Source organism: Palaemon carinicauda, chromosome 29 (assembly GCF_036898095.1).
Source record: "Palaemon carinicauda isolate YSFRI2023 chromosome 29, ASM3689809v2, whole genome shotgun sequence".
NCBI lineage: Eukaryota > Metazoa > Arthropoda > Malacostraca > Decapoda > Palaemonidae > Palaemon > Palaemon carinicauda.
The window spans coordinates 74,541,219-74,563,659 of NC_090753.1; the positions used below are offsets into that span (position 1 = coordinate 74,541,219).

A 22,441-nucleotide genomic window follows, 5' to 3' on the forward strand; every position below is an offset into this window, starting at 1 on the left:
CTCCTGCATAAAGGAAGCTAACTGAGTCTGCATAGACTGTAGCAAAGACCACTTAGGGTCTACAGCAGCTGGTGCGGCAACAGACGGAGTTAATGCCTGTTGCGGTACCACTTTGCCTCTCTTAGGAGGCGTGCAGTCGTCGGAGGACTGCAGTGAGTCCGAACTGACCCAGTGGCTACACCTGGGCCGTTGGACTTGCTCGGAAGGGACCTTGCGTTTAAGAGGCCGTGAGACCTTGGTCCATCGTTTCTGGCGAGAAACCTCTTCCGCAGACGAGGAATGAACGGGCTCACTCGTCTTCTTGTGGGTGGGACGATCTAGGCAAGATACGTCCGAAACCACGGAGGGAACGTCTGTCCGCTGATTAAAGCCTGTCGAACCCTTTGGTCGTACGACATTGCTTCTCCCCTGGGCTTGGGAGCTTGCAAGAGGTCCCGGACTGGGAGGACGACAGGCACGAACAGACGCACCCTCATGCGTAACACTGACACTTTTCACTGCACAAACACTCACTTCACTTCCCACTGCACTCTTACCTTTCAACTCCCTGACGTCAGCCATGAGTTGATTGCGGTCATTCGCCAATGACTCGACTCTCTCACCTAGAGCCTGGATGGCACGCATCATATCTGCCATCGAAGGTTGATGAGAGCTAGCAGGGGGGTCGGGTGCAACCACTACAGGGGAAGGAATAGGTTGTGGGGCATGGGGAGAGGAAAAATCTACTGAGCGAGACGAACTCCTCCTGATTCTATCCTTCTCTAGCCTACGTGCATATTTCAGGAATTCTTGAAAATCGAATTCCGAAAGCCCAACGCATTCCTCACATCGATCTTCCAATTGACAGGCTTTACCCCTACAATTGGAACAAACGGTGTGCGGATCGATAGAGGCCTTCGGAAGACGCCTTGAACAGTCCCTAGCGCTACACTTCCTGTACTTGGGGACTTGAGAAGGGTCAGACATCTTGAATTAGTCAAAGGGGGGAATTCAAAATCTATCCAAGTCGTCAACAAATAATCCAAAATTCATAAAAAGAATGCAAGGAAGTATTGAAGATAACTTCTGCACAGCGATAGCTAATAACCAGAAATGAATACTTCACCAAATAACGTGAAAATCAATCCAGAAAACAACAGCGTATTTAGTAGGTCTTGCCGGTGGCACGACAGAGAGAAAATTGGTTCTGTGTTGACATGGAGTACTTGAGTACCTGCTCGACAGATGGCGCTGTTGATGTACACCCCCACCTGTATAGCGATCGCTGGCGTTTTTCGTCCTTAGGTTTTTCTGTCGGGCAGCAGAGCTGACAGCTATATGATCACCGGGTAAGTTTAATATTGAAAAATGATAAAATATCAGTGAAAAAAATGTCAACAAATTAAACATTGTGATTTCAACTATAGTCCATTTCTTTTATCGAGGCAGATTTGCACAGACTCTCAGCGGTGCCCTTTTAGCTCGGAAAATTTTCCTGATCGCTGATTGGTTAGAATTATCTCGTGCAACCAATCAGCGATCAGGAAACTTTTCCGAGCTAAAAGGGCACCGCTGGGAGTCGGTGCAAATCTGCATCGCTAAAAAGAATCGACTATAGCACTCTACTCACATTACGGTAGAAAGAGCCTCGTTAACTCTGAGGCCTCGGTCGTCCGCCAATAATGTGAGCTGGAGTATGATTACAGCAGACACCAAGGCTGTTATCACAGCTAGTAACACAATCAAACCCCACAAATGCCTGGAAAAGAGAATATAAAAATATATTTCAATCTCTAACCCTTTTACCCCCGGGGTATTTGGAAATTTCCAACCCTTAACCCCCAAGGGGTTATTTTTTTCCCCAGCACATTTTGCAGTATATTTTTTTTAAATTGCTCTAACAGCCTTAATTTTTGTCATAGAGAGGTCAGGTTGGTCTCATTCTCTTGGAAAATGCCTGAAGTTTCTCAAAAAAATATCAAAAATATGAAAACAAAAATTTTATAGCATTTTTTTGCAAGGACGTACCGGTACGTCCATGGGGGTAAAGGGATGGCTTTTGTGAAACGTACCAGTACGTCCTTTGGGGGTAAAAGGGTTAAATGATATAATACGCTTTTATCCCAGTATTTCCTTATCATTGTTATTTTCAATTGGATGTGTTTGTATCTCTGAGTACTTGTAAGTTGAAGCCCTTCTGTACTATTTAACAATCTAATTTCATCAAGGATAAATTGCACAACATAAAAATATCATTATATATGAAAGACAATCATTGGCTAAAATTTGATTGATAATTTTGCACATATGATTAATATAAATAATAATGGTAAATAGGACCAATAAAACCAATACTCCACCTTCTCAACGTAAATCTGAATGCTCCTCTGGATGAAAAATTCATGAGGAGTCCGATACCCAGCCCTAGAGACAAGAAGACATGAGCCAATGCTGCACACCAGACCTATTGAGCGGACAAACATTCAAAATTAAGGATAACTCATGTTCCGGATACGAACAGGACATTTACACCTCTAGCTAAGAAATGACAAATTAAGTTCCAAATGGTTTTTAAGAGAAAAAAAACAAACAAGATTGGTGAGAAATTTATAGCTATGATACAATATATTCATCTGGATACTTCGTACACATTAGTAACAATAGAATACAACATATACACATACACATACACACCCACATATATATATATATATATATATATATATATATATATATATATATATATATATATATATATATATATATATATATATATATATATATATATATATATATATATATATATATATGTACTGTATGTATATGCATTACGTACTTTATGTATACAGACTTTGTCTACTATTAGAACGTTGTATGTTTGTGTGTATGTACTTCATGTATACACATTATGTACTTCATGTATACAGACTTTTAGTCTACCATTAGAACTTTGTCAGTATACATTGAAGACCTGTTTCTCATGAAGACATTTACCTTAACAGCTCACCTTCACAATTCATTCACATTTATTTGTACATACTTACAGACATATATGAGAGACTCAAAACGGTTTCTGATATATTTTTGATTGTCATTTTCGTTTAAATAGATATCATTGTAAAGATTATAATTGATAAATTTAATTATTTATCTGTATAATTTAAACAAAGATAAATTGTATCTCATTGCAATGTTTCATTGCAAGAAGAAGATCACAACAACAACAGTTAATTCCTCTTCGGTGCAAGATGCTGAAGATAACCGACACTCTTCCTGAGCCATTAAATGAGAAGATAAGGATATAGTCATTGTATCCTACATTCTCAAATCAAAAGGATTTAAAATTTGAATCCTTTAACAGATTCTATAGGATACTTCAAAGGAAAGATAAAGAAGGAAAATCTCACCCATGGCTGCAACAGAATATCAACTTGAGGAATGATAAAAGGCTGCGCAAGCTTCCACAATGCGTCAATGTCTCTTCTGAATATTTCAGTCAGTCCCATGGCTAACTGGAGACTGGAACCTGTCAAATGAAAGATATAGATTAAAATGACACGAAGGAACATGTTATTTTCATTAGTAAAATAAATTTTTGAATATACTTACCCGATGATCATGTAGCTGTCAACTCTGTTGCCCGACAGAAATCTACGGTCGGGATACGCCAGCGATCGCTATACAGGTGGGGGTGTACACAACAGCGCCATCTGTGAGTAGGTACTCAAGTACTTCTTGTCAACAAGAACTCAATTTTCTCCTCGGTCCACTGGTTCTCTATGGGGAGGAAGGGCGGGTCCTTAAATTCATGATCATCGGGTAAGTATATTCAAAAATTTATTTTACTAATGAAAATAACATTTTTCAATATTAATCTTACCCGATGATCATGTAGCTGATTCACACCCAGGGTGGTGGGTGGAGACCAGCATACATGTTAACAAAGAAGCTAAGTATCCCGAATCTTATTTTAGCCGTTATTCAAAATAACAAACATAAAATAAACAAGTACCTGGTAAGGAAGTCGACTTGAACCATTACTCTGCCTTTTTAAGTACGTCTTCCTTACTGAGCCTAGCGATCCTCTTAGGATGCTGAGCGACTCCTAGGTGCTGAAGTATGAAGGGCTGCAACCCATACTAAAGGACCTCATCACAACCTCTAATCTAGGCGCTTCTCAAGAAAGAATTTGACCACCCGCCAAATCAACCAGGATGCGGAAGGCTTCTTAGCCTTCCGGACAACCCAGAAATATTTCAAGAGAAAGATTAAAAAGGTTCTGGAATTAGGGAATTGTAGTGGTGGAGCCCCCACCACTACTGCACTCGTTGCTACGAATGGTCCCAGAGTGTAGCAGTTCTCGTAAAGAGACTGGACATTCTTAAGATAAAAGACGCGAACACTGATTAGCTTTTCCAAAAGGTTGCGTCGAAAATATTTTGCAGAGATCTATTTTATTAAAAGGTCACGGAAGTTGTGATAGCTCTAACTTCGTGTGTCCTTACCTTCAGCCAAGCTTGGTCTTCCTCATTCAGAAGGGAACGAGCTTCTCGAATTAACAGTCTGAAAATAATAGGATAAAGAATTCTCTGACATAGGCAAAGATGAATTCTTAACTGAACACCATAAAGCTTCAGACGGGCCTCATAAAGGTTTTTAAAATAGAACTTAAGAGCTCTTACAGGACATAATACTCTTTCTAGTTCATTTCCAACCATACGATAAGTTTGGAATAACGAACGATATTGGTCAAGGCCGAGAAGGCAGCTCGTGTTTGGCTAGAAAACCAAGATGTAGAACATGTAGCCGTTTCGGATGAAAATCCGATGTTCTTGCTGAAGGCATGAATCTCACTGACTCTTTTAGCTGTGGTTAAGCATATCAGGAAAAGAGTCTTAAAGGTGAGATCTTTCAGGGAGGCTGATTAAAGTGGTTCGAACCTGTCTAACATAAGGAATCTTAGAACCACGTCTAAATTCCAACCAGGTGTAACCAAACGACGCTCCTTCGTGGTCTCAAAAGACTTAAGGAGGTTCTGTAGATCTTTATTGTTGGAAAGATCTAAGCCTCTGTGACGGAAGACTGATGCCAACATGCTTCTGTAACCCTTGAAAGTGGGAGCTGAAAGAGATCGCTCTTTCCTCAGATATAAGAGGAAGTCAGCTAAATGAGTTACAGAGGTACTGGTCGAGGATACGGATACTGACTTGCACCAGTTTAGGAAGATTTCCCACTTCGATTGGTAGACTCTAAGGGTGGATGTTCTCCTTGCTCTAACAATCGCTCTGGTTGCCTCCTTCGAAAAACCTCTAGTTCTCGAGAGTCTTTCGATACTCTGAAGGCAGTGAGACGAAGAGCGTGGAGGCCTTGGAGTACCTTCTTACGCGTGGCAGACGTAGCAGGTCCACCCTTAGGGGAAGAGTTCTGGGAACGTCTACTAGCCATCGAAGTACCTCGGTAAGTTATTCTCTCGCGGGCCAGAGAGAAGCAACTAGTGTCAACTTTGTCCCATCGTGAGAGGCGAACTTCTGCAGTACCTTGTTGACAATCTAGAACGGAGGGAATGCATATAGATCTAGATGAGACTAATCTAGTAGAAAGGCATCTAAAAGAACCACTGCTGGGTCCGGGATAGGTGAGCAAAGTATTGAGAGCCTCTTGGACATCGAGGTTGCGAAGAGATCTATGGTTGGCTGGCCCCAGGTGACCCAAAGTCTCTTGCATACATCTCTGTGGAGGGTCCAATATGTTGGAATTATTGTCCCTTCCTACTGAGACAAACTGCTAAGACATTCAAGTTGCCTTGGAAGAAATTGTTATTAGTGAAAAGTCTAGACCTGTTGAACAGGAGAGGAGGTCACTAGCGAACTCGCACCATGTCAGAGAGTAGGTCCCTCCTTGCTTGGAGATGAACACCAAAGCAGGGAGTTGTCCGTGTTGACCTCCATTACTTTGTCTTGAAGGAGAGACCTGAAGCTTTTCCAGGTCAGACGTACTGCCAGAAGCTTCTTGCAGTTAAAATGCATTGTCCTTTGACTCGAGTTCAATAATTCCGAGCATTCCCTACCGCCTAAGGTCGCACCCCAGCCTACGTCCGATGCGTCTGAGAAGAGAACGTGGTTGGGAGTCTGAACAGTCAGGGGAAGACCCTATAAAAGGTTGATAAAGTCCTTTCCTCAGGTTAGACCAGACTTATCTTCCGGAAACCGGGATCGAGACCGCTTCTAGCGTCTTGTCCTTTTCCAGTGAAGAGCTAGATGAAACCGAAGAGGACGGAGGTGTAGTCTTCCAAGTGACACCAATTGAACCACGGATGACAGTGTCCTAACCAGACTCATCCACAGCCTGACAGGGCCGTATTCCTTCTTCAGCATCTACTGGATGGATAGCAGGGCTGGGGATTGATCTTCTTGTTCAGCCATGTTCTCATCAGAGGGTTCCTCATCCGAAACTGATGAGGAAACGGCAACGGAGTGGGCAACGTCTGACTCGCTGAATCCGGTCGCACTGGTGGATGCGTGACGGAGCCGGACACAAGATCATGGTACTGCTGCACAGTCTGTGAACTGTCAACCATGGGGATGCGAGGAAGTACAGCGACAACCCGAAACTGTCTAGACTGTCTGGGTAGTACAGACAACCCCTTATCGGGTTGCTGAGGTTGCCGCACTGCGTCACAACAAGTCACCTCTGCTGGTTGTTGAACGTCTTCCCAGTGACACACTGAACGTCCACAACCACCTCCGAGAGTAGCTTAACGTCAACGTGTGACTGGCAACCCACACTGGGTCGCACCGGTGGAGGAACCATCTCAACTGGCGGACGTGAGTAGGATACCTCAGCGTCAACAGGGCGTACAACCAACCGGTAGGAAGGTCGTTGGCAAGAAGGTTCTTCTCCGTAAAAAATCCTCTATCAAGGACTAAGCTTGGACTGTATGTCTTGCAACAAAGCCCAAGGTCTATGGGAGCAGGTGTGGCAACAGACGGGGTTAGCGACTGAAGCGGAACCATTTACCCTCCCTGGAAGCATGTTATGCTTAAATTAAAGTCCATATGAGGCTAAGCAGCTTAAGGCTCCTCTCCAAATGATAGAGTCCTCAAGGGAATATCAGAAGGAGGGAGAACAGCACTTTCTCATCTACAGGAACCATATCCGAGAAAAGCTAGGTTCTCTCAGTGAGGGTTTCACTGGTGCAAAAGCAGCAGACCAGAAGGCAACGTTATGAAACTGCTTGACAGTCTGTGAACTGTCAAAAACTGAACTGTCAACCACAACAGGAGCGTGAGGACATACAGCACTGGCGTATAAGTAGCAGACCAGAAGGCAACGTCATGTAACTGTGTGACAGTCTGTGAGTTGGCAACAACCAAAGTTGTGTGGGGAAGCCTCAACTCCTGACTGACTAGTTAGCTGCGGGCGAGTGGCGGTAACCACAGTGTGTTGCGGAGGCTGACACACCGTGTCAAAACACGGCAGCTTGTGGTAGCTCACGCACGGCAACGGAGTGCTCTGTGTGTGGGAGTCATCATACATCTGGCAGGGTTGACTGTGCATGGGTGGAGGAGCTCTCACAACAAGAGTGTGAGAGCAGGAAGCCATGCCGGGCGCACAACCGTGGGAGGTGTAGGCCCACGGGTGCATCGTCAACCTTCTCCGCAGTCGGAGTGTGGGAGCTGGCAACAACAAAAGCAGAGGGCTGGTGTGTGGGAGGGGCTGCGGTGGGCTGAGGAGCATGCGGTATGGTATGCGGAGCATGCTGTAAGGTATGCGGCGCATGCTGCATGGTATGCGGAGCATGCTGTAAGGTATGCGGCGCATGCTGCATGGTATGCGGAGCATGCTGTAAGGTATGCAGAGCATGCTGCATGGGCTGCGGAGAATGCCGCATAGTGCTGGAACCCAGCAGCTCTACAGAACCTTCCCACTGCTGATGCGGTAGCTCACGCATGTTAGCAGATGGTGCAGCAAGAACATGCGTCTGGCAGGGTGGACTGCGCATCGGTGGTGGAGCTCTCACAGGTGCATTGTCAACCTTCCAGCACGATACTCCTGCATGAAGGAGCAAGCTGAGACTGTATAGTCTGCAGCATGGACCACTAGGGTCTATGAAAGACAACAACAAACTGAGCTACTGTCCGTTGTGACTGAGGGTCTAAAACAGCTGGTGCGGCAACAGACGGAGTTACTGCCTGTTGCTGTACCACCTTGCCTCTCTTGGGAGGTGTGCAGTTGTCGTACTGCAGCGAGTCCGAACTGACCCAGTGGCTACACCTAGGCCGTTGGACTTGCGCGGAAGGGACCGACTTGCACTTAAAAGCTGCAAGATTTGGTCCATGGTTTCTGCGAGAAACCTCTTCCGCAGACGAGGAATAAATGGGCTCTCTCGTCTTTGTGTGGTTGGGGTGATCACGTCGGCAACGTGTGTAGATACACCCGAAACCACGGAGGGAAACGTCTGTTCGTCGATCAAGACCTGTGGAACCCATAAGTCCTTCGACATTACTTCTCCCCTGGGCTTGGGAGCTTGTAAGAGGTATCGGACTAGGTGAACAACTGGCACGAACAGACGAACCCTCGAACGCAACACTGTAACACTTTGCGCATATCACTTTATCACTTTTGATTTTCTGTTTGCACTTATTTCACTGAACTCGAAACTTTAAGTGATTGTACCTGAAACACGCAATCCTATCCTTCGTTAAAAGGTAGTAATTGCGAAAACAGTTTTACAATGTAACAGAAAAACATTATGAAAGATAAAGAATTCAGTGGCTGGATAAGAGACTAAACACTAGATCAAATAAACTACGTTTAAAATCTCTCACCGCATAAAGCCTGGGAACAAGAATAAAACTCTAGAAACGTTTACCTTCTTCCCCTATAGCGACTAGGGAGAAGAGTAAAAAACGAGAACAACGTTTCCCGCTTGAACGAAACGTTTATTCTCCTCTCTCTCCCTCCGTCTCTATCTCTCTCTCTCTCTCTTGACTTAGAACCTGAGAGATGAGCCCAATTATATATCGTTAAAACATATTATTTGTTAAAGGGGAAAAAAAAAAAAAAAAAAAAAAACAAAGGTTTCCCAAATAAAAAGTTCCTTTATTAGAATTAAAACCATTTAAGCTAAGAAAGAATGAACGAAACGCTAGAATCGGTTTACTCTTACTGCAATGTGAAACCGTGAAATACTCTCTCTCTATCGTAACGATAGAGCGCATGTTGAACGTTTTGAACGTCAACAACTGCGGAGACTAAACTAAACGTTAGTTCATCTTTGAAAACAGTACGAGACTATCAAAGAAATTCTTTCAAAAACATTAAAATTAAAATAGCATAAATTCTTAACAGGAAATACGATATGACGGGCTCAATGTTAATTAACTTCGGTTCCAAGTAAGGACCGCCTACTATTAGGAAAGGTCGCATATAAACAAACATAAAAATTAAGTTTTATAAGTTTATAATAAATGGAAAGTTAATCGAAGAGGCCTATAAATGGCGGAGAGATATAAACTAAATCTATAACTTTGCTAAGCAAAATTACCAAAACCTAAACACACTTCCGTCTAAGGGAAGGGTCGGTCATAAAAAGTGAAAGAGAGTCTATACTCTCTTCGACACCAACACTTCCGTCTAAGGGAAGGGTCGGCCATTTAAAAGTGAAAGAGAGTCCATACTCTCTTCGTCACCATAATTAAATCTATCCAAAACGAGTTCAAGTTTTGAAATGAAGATAAAACCCCTGCATAGCGAAAGCTCAAAACTGGAATAGTGTACTTCACCAAAAAGTTGTGAAAACAAATCCAGTTAGGGACGGCGTATTAGTAGGTCTAGCCGGTGGCACGACAGAGGAAAAATTGAGTTCTTGTTGACAAGAAGTACTTGAGTACCTACTCACAGATAGCGCTGTTGTGTACACCCCCACCTGTATAGCGATCGCTGGCGTATCCCGACCGTAGATTTCTGTCGGGCAACAGAGTTGACAGCTACATGATCATCGGGTAAGATTAATATTGAAAAACCGATTTTACTCTACTTAGAATCATTGCTTTCACTGGCTTCAATACTGTACGATGAAAAAGATAAAGAATTGCGGTACTGGTACGTAAAATGACTATAGTAATTCACTCAAAAAATAATTCATGTGATCCCTTTTATGTAGAGAAAAACCTTGTGCATATTTTGCCAATACTGTACAGTATGGTATGTCATTCCTCTGACATACCATACTGTACAATATTGGCAAAATAAGAACAAGATTTTTTATGACATAAAAGGGATAACATGCGAAATCTAACCAAAGCCCTTTGCATCAATAGGCCTAGGAGGAGATGATGATGGTATGTCAAGCAGGATCTTTCTATAGTTGAACATATTTTGTCAATAAAGTACAGAAGGTAAAGCAGAACATCTCTATAGTTGAACACATTTTACCAATAAAGTACAGAAGGTAAAACAGAATATCTCTATGGTTGAACATATTTTGCCAATACAGTACAGTAGTTCCAGGAAAATCTCAGAATAAAATTATTTGCTAATACAGTACAGTAACTTAAGAATGACCAAAAGCAATGGATACCTAATACTCTTGTAATTAAGTCGCTTTGTGGCAGTCTTACACCACGAAACTAAGAAGTTTAGTACAATACTATAGTCCATTTCTTTTAGCGAGTCATATTTGCACCGACTCGCAACGGTGCCCTTTTAGCTCGGAAAAGTTTCCTGGTCGCTGATTGGTTAGAATTATCTCGTCCAACCAATCAGCGATCAGGAAACTTTTCCCAGCTAAAATGGGAACCGCTGCGAGTCGGTGCAAATATGACTCGCTAAAAGAAATGGACTATAGTCAAGTATCCTCAATTGAATAACAATATGAAAAAGTAGGTGCAAGTAAATGAGTCTAGCTGCTATGGGAATCACTTTGCTTGGTGAAGTCCTGTACTGATAGCTGCATATGACCAAACATGGTAAGGTGTGCTTCCCTCTAGCTCCATGGAGGTGTATCAGGGCAAGAAGGTTCAGATGCAGGCTGAGTGAGATTTAGTGACTTTACAGTCAATAAATTGTGGGTCAGGTGTTATCTTTGGCTTCCCGACATGCCAGAGCAGTGGTTATATAATATTTCCAATATTAGGTATGGATAAGGAATATGATCTACAGTAAAATACTTCCAACTCCACAAGTTTATTCTGCTTGAATGGGAACAAATGTAGAACAAATGTAGAAAAAACTGCCTCTCTTTTTCTAGATAAAACATATTCAAATAATTATTAAGACCGGTTGCTTTATATAAAAATTAAAATAAAAAACAATGCACAGACTTCACTGTCTAATGAATGGAAAATAAGTAGATTCATTGAGCTTACAGGGGTACTGTAAAATATAATAACTAAACAGAAATGGCAACTGCTGCAAGAAGACTGTAGTGACAGGGTCAAGAATTATGGGGCTAAAATAATCACAATACCTTTCATTGCTAAGGATAAAATCATAAAAAAATTAGACAGTCTGACATTCATACATCAATTAAAAAGGCATTTGTATCATAAACTATAAACAACTGTTTGTAAATAGCATTAGTTTCATTTAAAAGTAACCTAATAAAACTCGCAAGTATGATTGTACGTAGGTGGAGGACAGTGGGTCCTCTAAATCCACATCTTTGCGTTGATGATCCCTTTGCCTATTTATAACTAATCTAAAACTCTAGGTGTGATTCTTGATTGCAAATTTACTTCTAAGAAACACATTTGGTCTGTTTCATCTTCAATTGCACAAAAAAATGGTTTACCAAAAGTCTTTCAAGATTCTTGGTGATCAGTGTACAGTTTATCTTTAAAAAATGTTTTAAATCATTCATTCTGCCATGTTTCAAGTATTATTTGCCTGTCAAGTCTTCAGCTGCTGACATCCATCTTAATCTTAAGCATCTACCTTCTGTTAGTTATTTATGCATGTTACATAAGACTCTTCATAATTCAGATAATCGAGTGAACTCAGATCTTCCCAGGCTGTACCATTCTGTATGTAGCACTAAGTATGAGATTAATTCTAACAGTCATTCCTTCTCCATCATAAGACTCGATACTACACGGTATTCTAGAAGTTTCATTCCAGCTGTGACCAGATTGTGGAATGATCTTAATCAGGCAGTTGAATGAGTGGAACTTTTGAAGTTCAAACTTTTTGTAAATACAGTATTTTTATTTTAAACAGGTTGATGAAAGATTTGTTTTATAGTTTATATATGACTGATGTATTTTATTGTTGTTACTGACCTTAAAATATTTTACATTTTTTCATTTAAAAGTTATATGTACCAGTAGTTAATTTTGTATTCCCATATTTCCCTTCCTCACTGGGCTACTTTCCCTATTGGAGCCTTGGGGCTCGTAGTATTCTACTTTTCCAATGAGGGTTATAGCTTGGTTAGTGATAATTATTATCATAATAATAATAATAATCATAATAATAATAATCATAATAATAATAATACTAATACTAATAATAATACTAATAATAATAATAATAATGTTACATTTAATATAAGACCACGAAACTTTTTATTCGAAAACTTCTTTCATTGATTAGCAAAAGAAAACTACTTTTAACCATAAGTCACACGAGCCTTACTATAACCTATTCACAGAAGTTAGAGGACCAATGCGTACTTACCTAACACGGCGACTATGGTCATAACCCCGGTTATGCTCGCTAGGATGCGAGTGCCGCATATAGAGCTGGAATATTCAATGACATATTTTAGCACTTTATTTTATAAAAAGGCGAAAAGATGTAAACAAAATGATTATGAAATACTATATCAATATGTGTTTTCTCTTATACTAAGAATAGATTACCAGAATACTTGAGAATTTCAAACAAACCTGACTGGAAAGATAATACAGTATAAACAATAATGTACAGTAATGGGGAAGATGCGCTTATTGTTGAAATGGACTTCGCAAGCAAAAATAAAAAAAGTGATGAGCAAGCAAATAAACGGTTTTTGACGTAGGAAAAATCTATTTTTGGGTGAGATAGCCATGTTGTCCTGATGGAAGTTCCCTTCGGCAGCTTCCTACTGTATAATATTTCTGAGTGATATTACAAGAGAATTACCGTCAGGTATCACAGGATTCTAACCCCCGGAACGACTATCCGAAGATATCGTGTATAATCAGGGACGTATCCTTAGATAACCATAGGTATCTGCACCCCCAATAGACTTTACCCTGTCTAGTCAACTAGGGGAAAGGATAAGTGAGGAGCCGTTACATCGGATAATTAATTTCAGGTAGGAGATTGACGATTGCTGGCAAACACATGAGTGCTTCCACCCACAAGCGTCATTGCTTCCCTCTTGCTAGACGTTGACTTCAACGATGCAGTTTATATCATGAAATTTATCCATCCCAGATTGGTAATGAAAGACATTTTTGGGCAGCAATTAGTTACAGTACCATGTATACATCCATGCTATTTGTAAAGTACCATAGCTAGATAACTTTGATAGCATTTCATGGCATTATGGTACAAAGCCTTTACAAGAAATATGATTGCTAGGACAGTGTCACTTATATGGTTTCAACTTGACTTATGCCACTTTCTCTATTCTATAAAATCCAATCAGAGTCACTGTATTAGCAGGCCTTAGGTGCAAGTTTTTTATAGTTATCTTAAATATATGCAAGTTCCTTTCATAATAACCTGAAATTGATACAAAAAATTCTTTTGAAAGAAAAAAGATCTTCAATGGCACTCATATTTTACTGCAACCTGCATTTATCTAAAAAAAAAACTGTACAGCCATGTTTTATTAAAATAAACAATAAAAAAATAAATAAATAAATATATTTACTGTACCAAAGGATTTAAACAGTAATTTCAGTACAGTATTTTAATGCAGGACACTGATTCTGTGAATTGTGGTTGTGAGATATGTATAAAAAAAAAACCGCAACTTAGAATCAAACCAAAAAGGTCAGATACCACATATCTTTTTTTATTATCATGTTTTTTTCCCATTTTTGCATGGGATAAGCATGGTTGCCTTCTGCCTTCTTTTGAAGGACTTGCTTTGGCTTTGGGATACGCCGTAGTCCCGATCGGCTGCCCTGCCTAGCATCGCTTTAGACCCAAGGTAGCGTATGTCCCAGTGTTGTACCAGTCACCAACGTCCTTCCTCCAGCAGCGAGAGTCTTGATGTGGTTAGGTTGACAGTTTGAGGTGTCTGTTATGTTTTTAGAAGGTGCTGTAGCGGCTTTGTTTGTGTATGTATTTGTCTATAATACAGTAATGACTAATTAATACTTACATAAATGTTATTACAATCACAACAGCAGCTACACCTGCCGGTAGAGGCCAGGTGAACATCATGTCAAGGTCTACATCCCATGTCTGTGGCAAATTATATACACAAACTCTGAAAGATGGATATAAATATATAGTGAATCTTCTACCATGATAGGAATGAATATATGCGCAATGATTACATTTTTATGAACAATAGTTGAGGAATATGAGCAGCATTAAAGATATCCAAAACCAGAAGAAAGGGGGCAATGTATTTTTCAATGATGTAAAATATAAATGCAGCACTGGTAATATGGAATTTCTTTGTAACGATAGTCAACACAATATTTACGCCATATCTCCTCTCTAATACACCACTGACTGACACCAATTCAATTATGAAAAGGTTATTACAGTAGAATTTGTACATAAAAGCTAACTCACACAGATTCTTACTGTAAGTGCTGCTTCTCAAAATGTCCCCTTAATACCAAAGAGAATTTTGTTAAAATGCTATTTTGACAATAGGCCATATCTAACCTTTGAGTAACATCTGATAGTTTACTTTGTATATGGGTATGGTATAAATAAAAATGAAGGGTATTAACTTCTTATGACTGTCACAAACTAATACAGTTGGACACCTCTGTAAATGATAATCCATAAGAATCAATATATGAACAGTAGCCACTTTGCTTTAGAAATTTACAAATCTTTCTCAGAAACTAACAATTGGTTCCCTTAAGAAACTGTCAAATTCTATCCATAGGAAACCAAGAAATCTTTTCCTTGGAAAATTGATAAATGATTCCCTTAGGAAACTGACAAAATTTTCCCCCAACAAATGAAAAAATTTCAAGTTTTGTCACTACTTATCATTTCTTACAATCATCCCTCCTTACCTGAAATAGTCGACAGCCCAATCTCCATTGTTTGTCAAGTTGCTCTTTATGCTTTCGCTACACTGATCAGAGATCACGTCCTGTATATAAACACACAAGTAAGCCACATAAAAAGAAATAAACTTTAAGCTTAAATACACTTATATATCATTATTACGGCCCATCAATGCCTCCTACGTTTTAGTGCATAGAAAGTCTTTAAAAATATTTCACAAACAAAACTCTTTCAAAGTTTCTAAAAATTTGTATACAATTCTGTATAATTTCAAACAACAAAAATATTTTGCAAACAAAATAACCTGAAGTTTCAGCAAAATTTCATATACTTCTATATCATTGTAAAATTTATATAATATAATCTAAAACAAAAAATTATTTTACAAAAAAGATAATTTGAAGTTTCTGCAATTCTACATCTTTGTAAAAATTATGCAAAATAATTTAAAACCAACCTTAAGGATTTCGGGCTCAATTCCAATGAGTATATAATGAACCAGTGGTGCTAGATATCCTATAACAACCACAATCCAATAAAAACACACTACGACGCACGACCAACCAACACCTGCATGAAAAAGGGGAATTATTATCAGTGCACAAAAGAAACACGGGCATAAATTGATAACTAGATTATCTGAAAAACAGAAAACATTGAAGTGTTAAATGATGAATGAGATTTGATTAATGACAGAACTAGCAAATTAAGCAGGGGTAGACACATTACACACATTTACAAAATGGCTTTGGGGATGCAAATAACTTATCTTTCCCAGAACACAGTTTTGACTGTTAAATCATGAGGGCGGCAGTAGCTGTAGTGAACGACACCTCGTAGTAATGGAGGATTTTGAGGAGGGAGAAGTCTAATTGGAAAGGGATCTCTGGTAGTGGTATCACTCGCCCCAGTTTTAATACCGACACCCTTTTAGGGGTGAGCGAGCTGGATATATTCCTGGGATTCCATGCAACTTTTTTCTCTGGTATATTTAGCAGTATTTATATCTTTGAAATGGTGTTTTAAGGAGCATTTCACTGGGCGACACAGGTCCCTCGCCCAAAAAAATATTTTTTCCTTTGTCAAAATCCCTTTTATAATTGAAATGATTCAAGGAGTACTTCTCACACCTTGAAATACGTACAGTACGTGCATAGTTAGACACACAAACTATTGCAGAGGCTTTCAGTAAATCTCACCAACTGGATATATTCCTTGACTGGCAATCTGTTAGACCCCCCCCCTCGAGCTTGATTTTTTCTAGTAATGTCTGTCAACTCGTCATCCTTGTTGGCAAGGAATGGGGGTTCGGAGAAACCTATATGTTTACATGCTGAGTCATCAGCAGCCATTGCCTCTCCCTCCCTGGTCCAAGCTAGATGGAAAGGGAGGCTTGGGTATTGTCCTATGCATTGCCTCTGCCATTCATGAGCGACCTTCAAAGCTACTTTCTCTTAATTATTTCAATGTTGCCATCCAGATGTTCCTAGTTTTCTTCGCAATTCTTTTTTGTAACAATTAGTGCTATAACAATACTTACTTCCTACATCCTTTATAAATTATGTTGTATCTGCAGACGGCAGTGCACATACAGTACATAGTTACTGTATTAATGTATTTGAAGTCTTTTTTCATAAAAAAAAAGTACAAAAATTACCTCTTTTCATATTCCATAAATCTTGGGTGGTCTGTCCAATGATGAAGTTATGATTTTAAAGCAAATCTTTGTATTAAGAGAAGTTTTATACGTAGCACAAAGCGAGACTATAACTGCATAGTAATGCATAGCTAGGCATGAATGACATGTACCTGTACCTTACAACCAGCTATAAAATCCTACGAATATAATAAAGAGCAAGTCTCTCTCTCTCTCTCTCTCTCTCTCTCTCTCTCTCTCTCTCTCTCTCTCTATATATATATATATATATATATATCATATATATATATATATATATATATATATATATTATATATATATATATATATATTATATATATATATATATATATATATATATATACACAGTAATATACAGTATATATATATATATATATATATATATATATATATATATATATATATATATATATATATATATATATATATATATATATATATAAGTATGACTACTCGGTCTCTCCCTATCCCTTAGATAGGGAGAAGGAAATAGTCATACACTGGTGAGAGAGGGTACTAGTAGAGGTACACTCTGAAATCAAACTCTCCCACAAATTGCAGAAACTGCAGTGTTGTAATTATTCAAGTTGGAGGGAGAGGGAAGGGTTAAACCTGCGTGTTTATGTGTGAGAATATCTAAATAATTCGCAGTAATTTTTGACGGGTACGTACATTGGTTATATATAATTACTGTACAAAATACTATCAATCAGCAGCTTATTACACAATCGCATGATATAGGTGCCGGTTTAGTATGCGGCCTACCCTATTTTTATTCTGGTTTAGTAAGTGGCCTACCCTTTTTTATTCTGGTTTAGTATGCGGCCTACCTTATTTTTATTCTGGCTTAATAAGTGGCCTACCCTTTTTTATTCTGGTTTAGTAAGTGGCCTACCCTTTTTTATTCTGGTTTAGTAAGTGGCCTACCCTTTTTTATTCTGGTTTAGTATGCGGCCTACCTTATTTTTATTCTGGCTTAATAAGTGGCCTACCCTTTTTTATTCTGGTTTAGTAAGTGGCCTACCCTTTTTTATTCTGGTTTAGTAAGTGGCCTACCCTTTTTTATTCTGGTTTAGTAAGTGGCCTACCCTTTTTTATTCTGGTTTAGTATGCGGCCTACCTTTTTGTATTCTGGTTTAGTATGTGGCCTACCTTTTTTTATTCTGGTTTAGTATGCGGCCTACCTTTTTTTTATTCTGGTTTAGTATGTGGCCTACCTTTTTTATTCTGGTTTAGTATGCGGCCTACCTTTTTGTATTCTGGTTTAGTATGCGGCCTACCTTTTTGTATTCTGGTTTAGTATGCGGCCTATCTTTTTGTATTCTGGTTTAGTATGCGGCCTACCTTTTTTATTCTGGTTTAGTACGTGGCCTACCTGGATTGTTAGGTTAGGTTAGGCCACATACTAAAACAGATAGAATTTTGTAGGCCATATTTGAAAGGTAGGCCACATACTAAACCGGCACAATGATATCTATCGGGTAACGATTACCATAAATAATACCACTGAGAAAACCCATTAAATATTTAGTTACCTCTTGCTATAGGAACGAGCCTCCAGACGGCAAGGGCAGCCGAACTGCTGAACTGGGACAACCCGGCCTCCAAGTAGGCAAGAGGAGCCGCCACGAGTAATAACACAGCCAGCCAGGCAGACAAAAACGTTCCTGTTGGGGAGCCAAAGAGGATGGTAAGTTCACCTTCAGTGAAGTAAAGGAAGTTTAATACGTATAACTACTTTTGAATTATATGCCATGAGTCATGAGAAAATTATAACTACTTATAAACAAAACAGGGACAGTGTTTATTTAACTTTCATATGTAGTTTGCAATGCATAAAGCTAATACATCATATAATAGTACAAATAGGGTGAACAATTTTCTTGATATTATGTCTTCCATGTCTAATCAGAACAAAATTAATTTTGTTATTATTATTATTGTTATTATTATTATTATTATTATTGTTATTGTTATTATTATTATTATTATTATTATTATTATTATCAAAGGTACAACCTGGTTGGAAAAGCATAATGTTACAACCCCATGGGCTCCATCAGGGAAAGTAGCCCAGTGAAGAAAGGAAATAAAGGAATAACAAATGCATTAAATATATATATATATATATATATATATATATATATATAATATATATATAGATATATATATATAGATATATATATATATATATATATATATATATATATATATATATATATATATATATATATATACATACATACATACATACATATTCATATATATATACATTGGATCCATCTCTCTGGTTATGGTTCATCTTCCCTTTGCCTACACATACACTGAATAGTTTGGCCTATTCTTTACAGATTCTCCTCTGTCTTCATACACCTGACAACAATGAGATTACCAAACAATTCTTCTTAAGGGGATAACTACTGCACTGTAATTGTTCAGTGGCTACTTTCCTCTTGGTAAAGGTAGAAGAGACTCTTTAGCTATGGTAAGCAACTCTTCTAGGAGATGGATACTCCAAAATCAAACCTTTGTGCTCTAGTCTTAGGAAGTTCCATAGCCTCTGTACCATGGTCTTCCACTGTCTTGGGTTAGAGTTCTCTTGCTTGAGGGTATACTCAGGCACACTATTCTATCTTATTTCTCTTCCTCTTGTTTTGTTAAAGGTTTTATGGTTTATATAGGAGATATTTATTTCACTGTTGTTACTGTTCTTAAAATATTTTATTTCTCCTTGTTTCCTTTCCTCACTGGGCTGTTTTCCCTGTTGGGGTCCCTGGGGTTAGAGCATCCTGCGTTTCCAACTGGGGTTGTAGCTTAGTAAGTAGTAATAATAATAATAATAATAATAATAATAAGAATAATAAGTAATAAATAAAAATACATAAAACATTTTAAAATCATTATCAGCACTAAATGCAATGTCACATATAAACTACAGAAGAAGACTGAATAACTGAAATAATAATACCAATTCCTTAATACCGCAAGAGGGTCTGCCCCTCTCTTTTGTTCTTCTCCTGTACTTCTCTTTCTCCCTATTTCCTTAATCTTTCCCATCCCGAGTACCTGCCTTTGAGCTATAAACTGGATTGTATCCAGAGGTACTCTTCCTTTCCCCATATTCCCCACTTCCCTATTATTATTCTTATTATTATTGATATCAACAACTGAACTTCCACCTTCAAACCCAAGACAAAGTCCCTTTCCTTCAAGTCTTGAAACTCACCTGCCCCATAGACATAAAGGAGACGAGGTAATCGCAAGAATGTGGCAGCTCCAATGACCAAGATGACACCGCAAATGCCGGAAAGGACGCTCCCCCAGGCTTCTCCCGTGTCCTCCGCCACGGCGCCGCTGGCTTCCCCGCTGAGGTACTGCAAGGGGGGAAATGAACTTGCATGAATAGTCTTCTGAGATTTATTTTTTTTGGAAGATATACATCACGAATCAATGATGCCTAACTTAGTAAATTATCTTGAGAACATGAAAGCAATGCTATCAAATGAGTGTTTATGACAAGCGTCTGTGTGACTATGCAACATTGAATTTATAAAAGATTGTGTCAACATATATTGCATTAATGCTAAAAAGCAAAGAAGTGTTGTGTTATTTCATTCCAGGAAGACACTTTATCATATATATACAGCTGCTAATGTATTATCTTTTGTTACAGCGTGGGTTATTGTGGGTTACAAACATTAAAAGGCTCTTATGCATGTATACAAATTCACACCATATCATGCACTGTGTTTTTCTCATATATATATCATAACAATATGGAAATACACAACAAAACCAGAGGAACAAAATGAGACAGATACTTACAAGGATGATAGACACTGCTCGGGACAGCTGAGACATGATACAGGTGAAAATCGAGGTCAGATACAAGGGTTTGAAGGATATCATAGTTACCCCTACTTGCACCCACTACAACTACTTACGTTTTCTTTCATGCAATTTTCTCTCAGAAAACGACGCAGTCTACTGGAATGTTCTCCCTTTTACCCCCAAAGGACGTACTGGTACGTTTCACAAAACTCATCCCTTTACCCCCATGGACGTACCGGTACGTCCTTGCAAAAAACTGCTATTTATTTTTTTTTTGGCATATTTTTTATAATTTCATGAGTAACTTCAGGCATTTTCCAAGAGAATGAGACCAACCCGACCTCTCTATGGCGAAAATTAAGGCTGTTAGAGCAATTTAAATAAAAATATACTGCAAAATGTGCTGGGGAAAAAATAACCCCTGGGGGTTAAGGGTTGGAAAGTTCCAAAATAGCCTGGGGGTAAAAGGGTTTAATTATTTCACTTATAAAAATATTTTAATATTGAAAAGAGATATTAATGGCACGAGCAACGAAGGGAATAAGATATAATTGACAAGGAGAAAGAAGGAAATGAGAGATAAAACTGGAACGTGGATAGGGGAATAATAATACTTAATACCAATTACTGTATAATCAGTTCTTATTCCAATAGACTGCGTGATATTGTTAAAATATCTGGGCTTAAAACATGAAAAATTCAATGAATAATGACAAACAGAAGACAACATCGTTGACATCAAATATTACTGTGAAAATCCTTTTTTATATATATATATATATATATATATATATATATATATATATATATATATATATATATATATATATATATATATATATAATTGTAGAAAAAATACTAAACTACTTGTGAATAATTACTCGATATGATGTTTTCTATTAAGTTGCAAACAACTTATGTCCTTCGAAAAAGGCTAATTAAATGACTATTAAAATGCCTATAAGGTCTATTAAAAAAAATAGATTCATAATCAAATTGAGTCTTTTAAAAATCAAAGGGAGATATTCTTTTCAGAAAATTTGCAGTTAGCCTACATGAAAATATTACTAGGGGAACAAATTGAGTAAAATTTATCAAATATTGGAAGACACAGAATGTTAATAACATGCAAGGTTAAACTAACATTTACACATTATTATTTTAGTAGTAAAACTAATAACAACAACTAAAGTTATATGCAAAAAATAACAAGGACACATGAACGGAAAAATCGAAGCGAGGACAAAAGAGGGAAAATTATCCACAAAATGCTGAAAAGTTTGTCAACAAATGAGGTGCGAGTGTTATGTGACGTTGATATTGTGTAATATTGACTAATAATTCTTTAGAGGTGCTTACTTTCCTTTCCCTGTTGGAGCCCTTGGGCTTATAGCATCCTGTTTTTTTTTTTTTTTAAACTAGGGTGTAGCTTAGCTAGTAATAATAATAATAATATCAATGGTGATGATAATAATAACTATCATTATTATTATATTATTATTATTATTATGGAGAGTTCGTTCGCTAACAAGTTGATTTAGACTTCCAAATTATGAGAGAAATTTAAACGTTCTATTTTGAATATAACAATGTCGAGTATCCCAAGATTACCTTATAAAACTAATATATATATATATATATATATATATATATATATATATATATATATATGTATACATATATATATAATATATATTTATATATATGTATATTTGTATATGTATGTATATATATATATATATATATATATATATATATA

The 22,441-nt window shown here is 38.1% G+C and overlaps 1 protein-coding gene across 1 annotated transcript in view; it reads right to left on the reverse strand.

Moving 5' to 3' along the window:
• The window catches only part of LOC137622243 (sodium-dependent noradrenaline transporter-like), a 73,685-nt gene that overhangs the window by 40,875 nt on the left and 10,369 nt on the right, over positions 1-22,441 (reverse strand). Inside the window, exons 3-11 of the mRNA XM_068352748.1 lie at positions 20,078-20,225; positions 18,387-18,518; positions 15,632-15,744; positions 15,180-15,259; positions 14,300-14,407; positions 12,658-12,722; positions 3,387-3,505; positions 2,340-2,443; positions 1,610-1,738 (exon numbers count right to left, since the gene is read on the reverse strand). Coding sequence (XP_068208849.1) covers positions 1,610-1,738; positions 2,340-2,443; positions 3,387-3,505; positions 12,658-12,722; positions 14,300-14,407; positions 15,180-15,259; positions 15,632-15,744; positions 18,387-18,518; positions 20,078-20,225 — 998 coding nt within the window. The remainder of the gene's footprint in view (positions 1-1,609; positions 1,739-2,339; positions 2,444-3,386; positions 3,506-12,657; positions 12,723-14,299; positions 14,408-15,179; positions 15,260-15,631; positions 15,745-18,386; positions 18,519-20,077; positions 20,226-22,441) is intronic.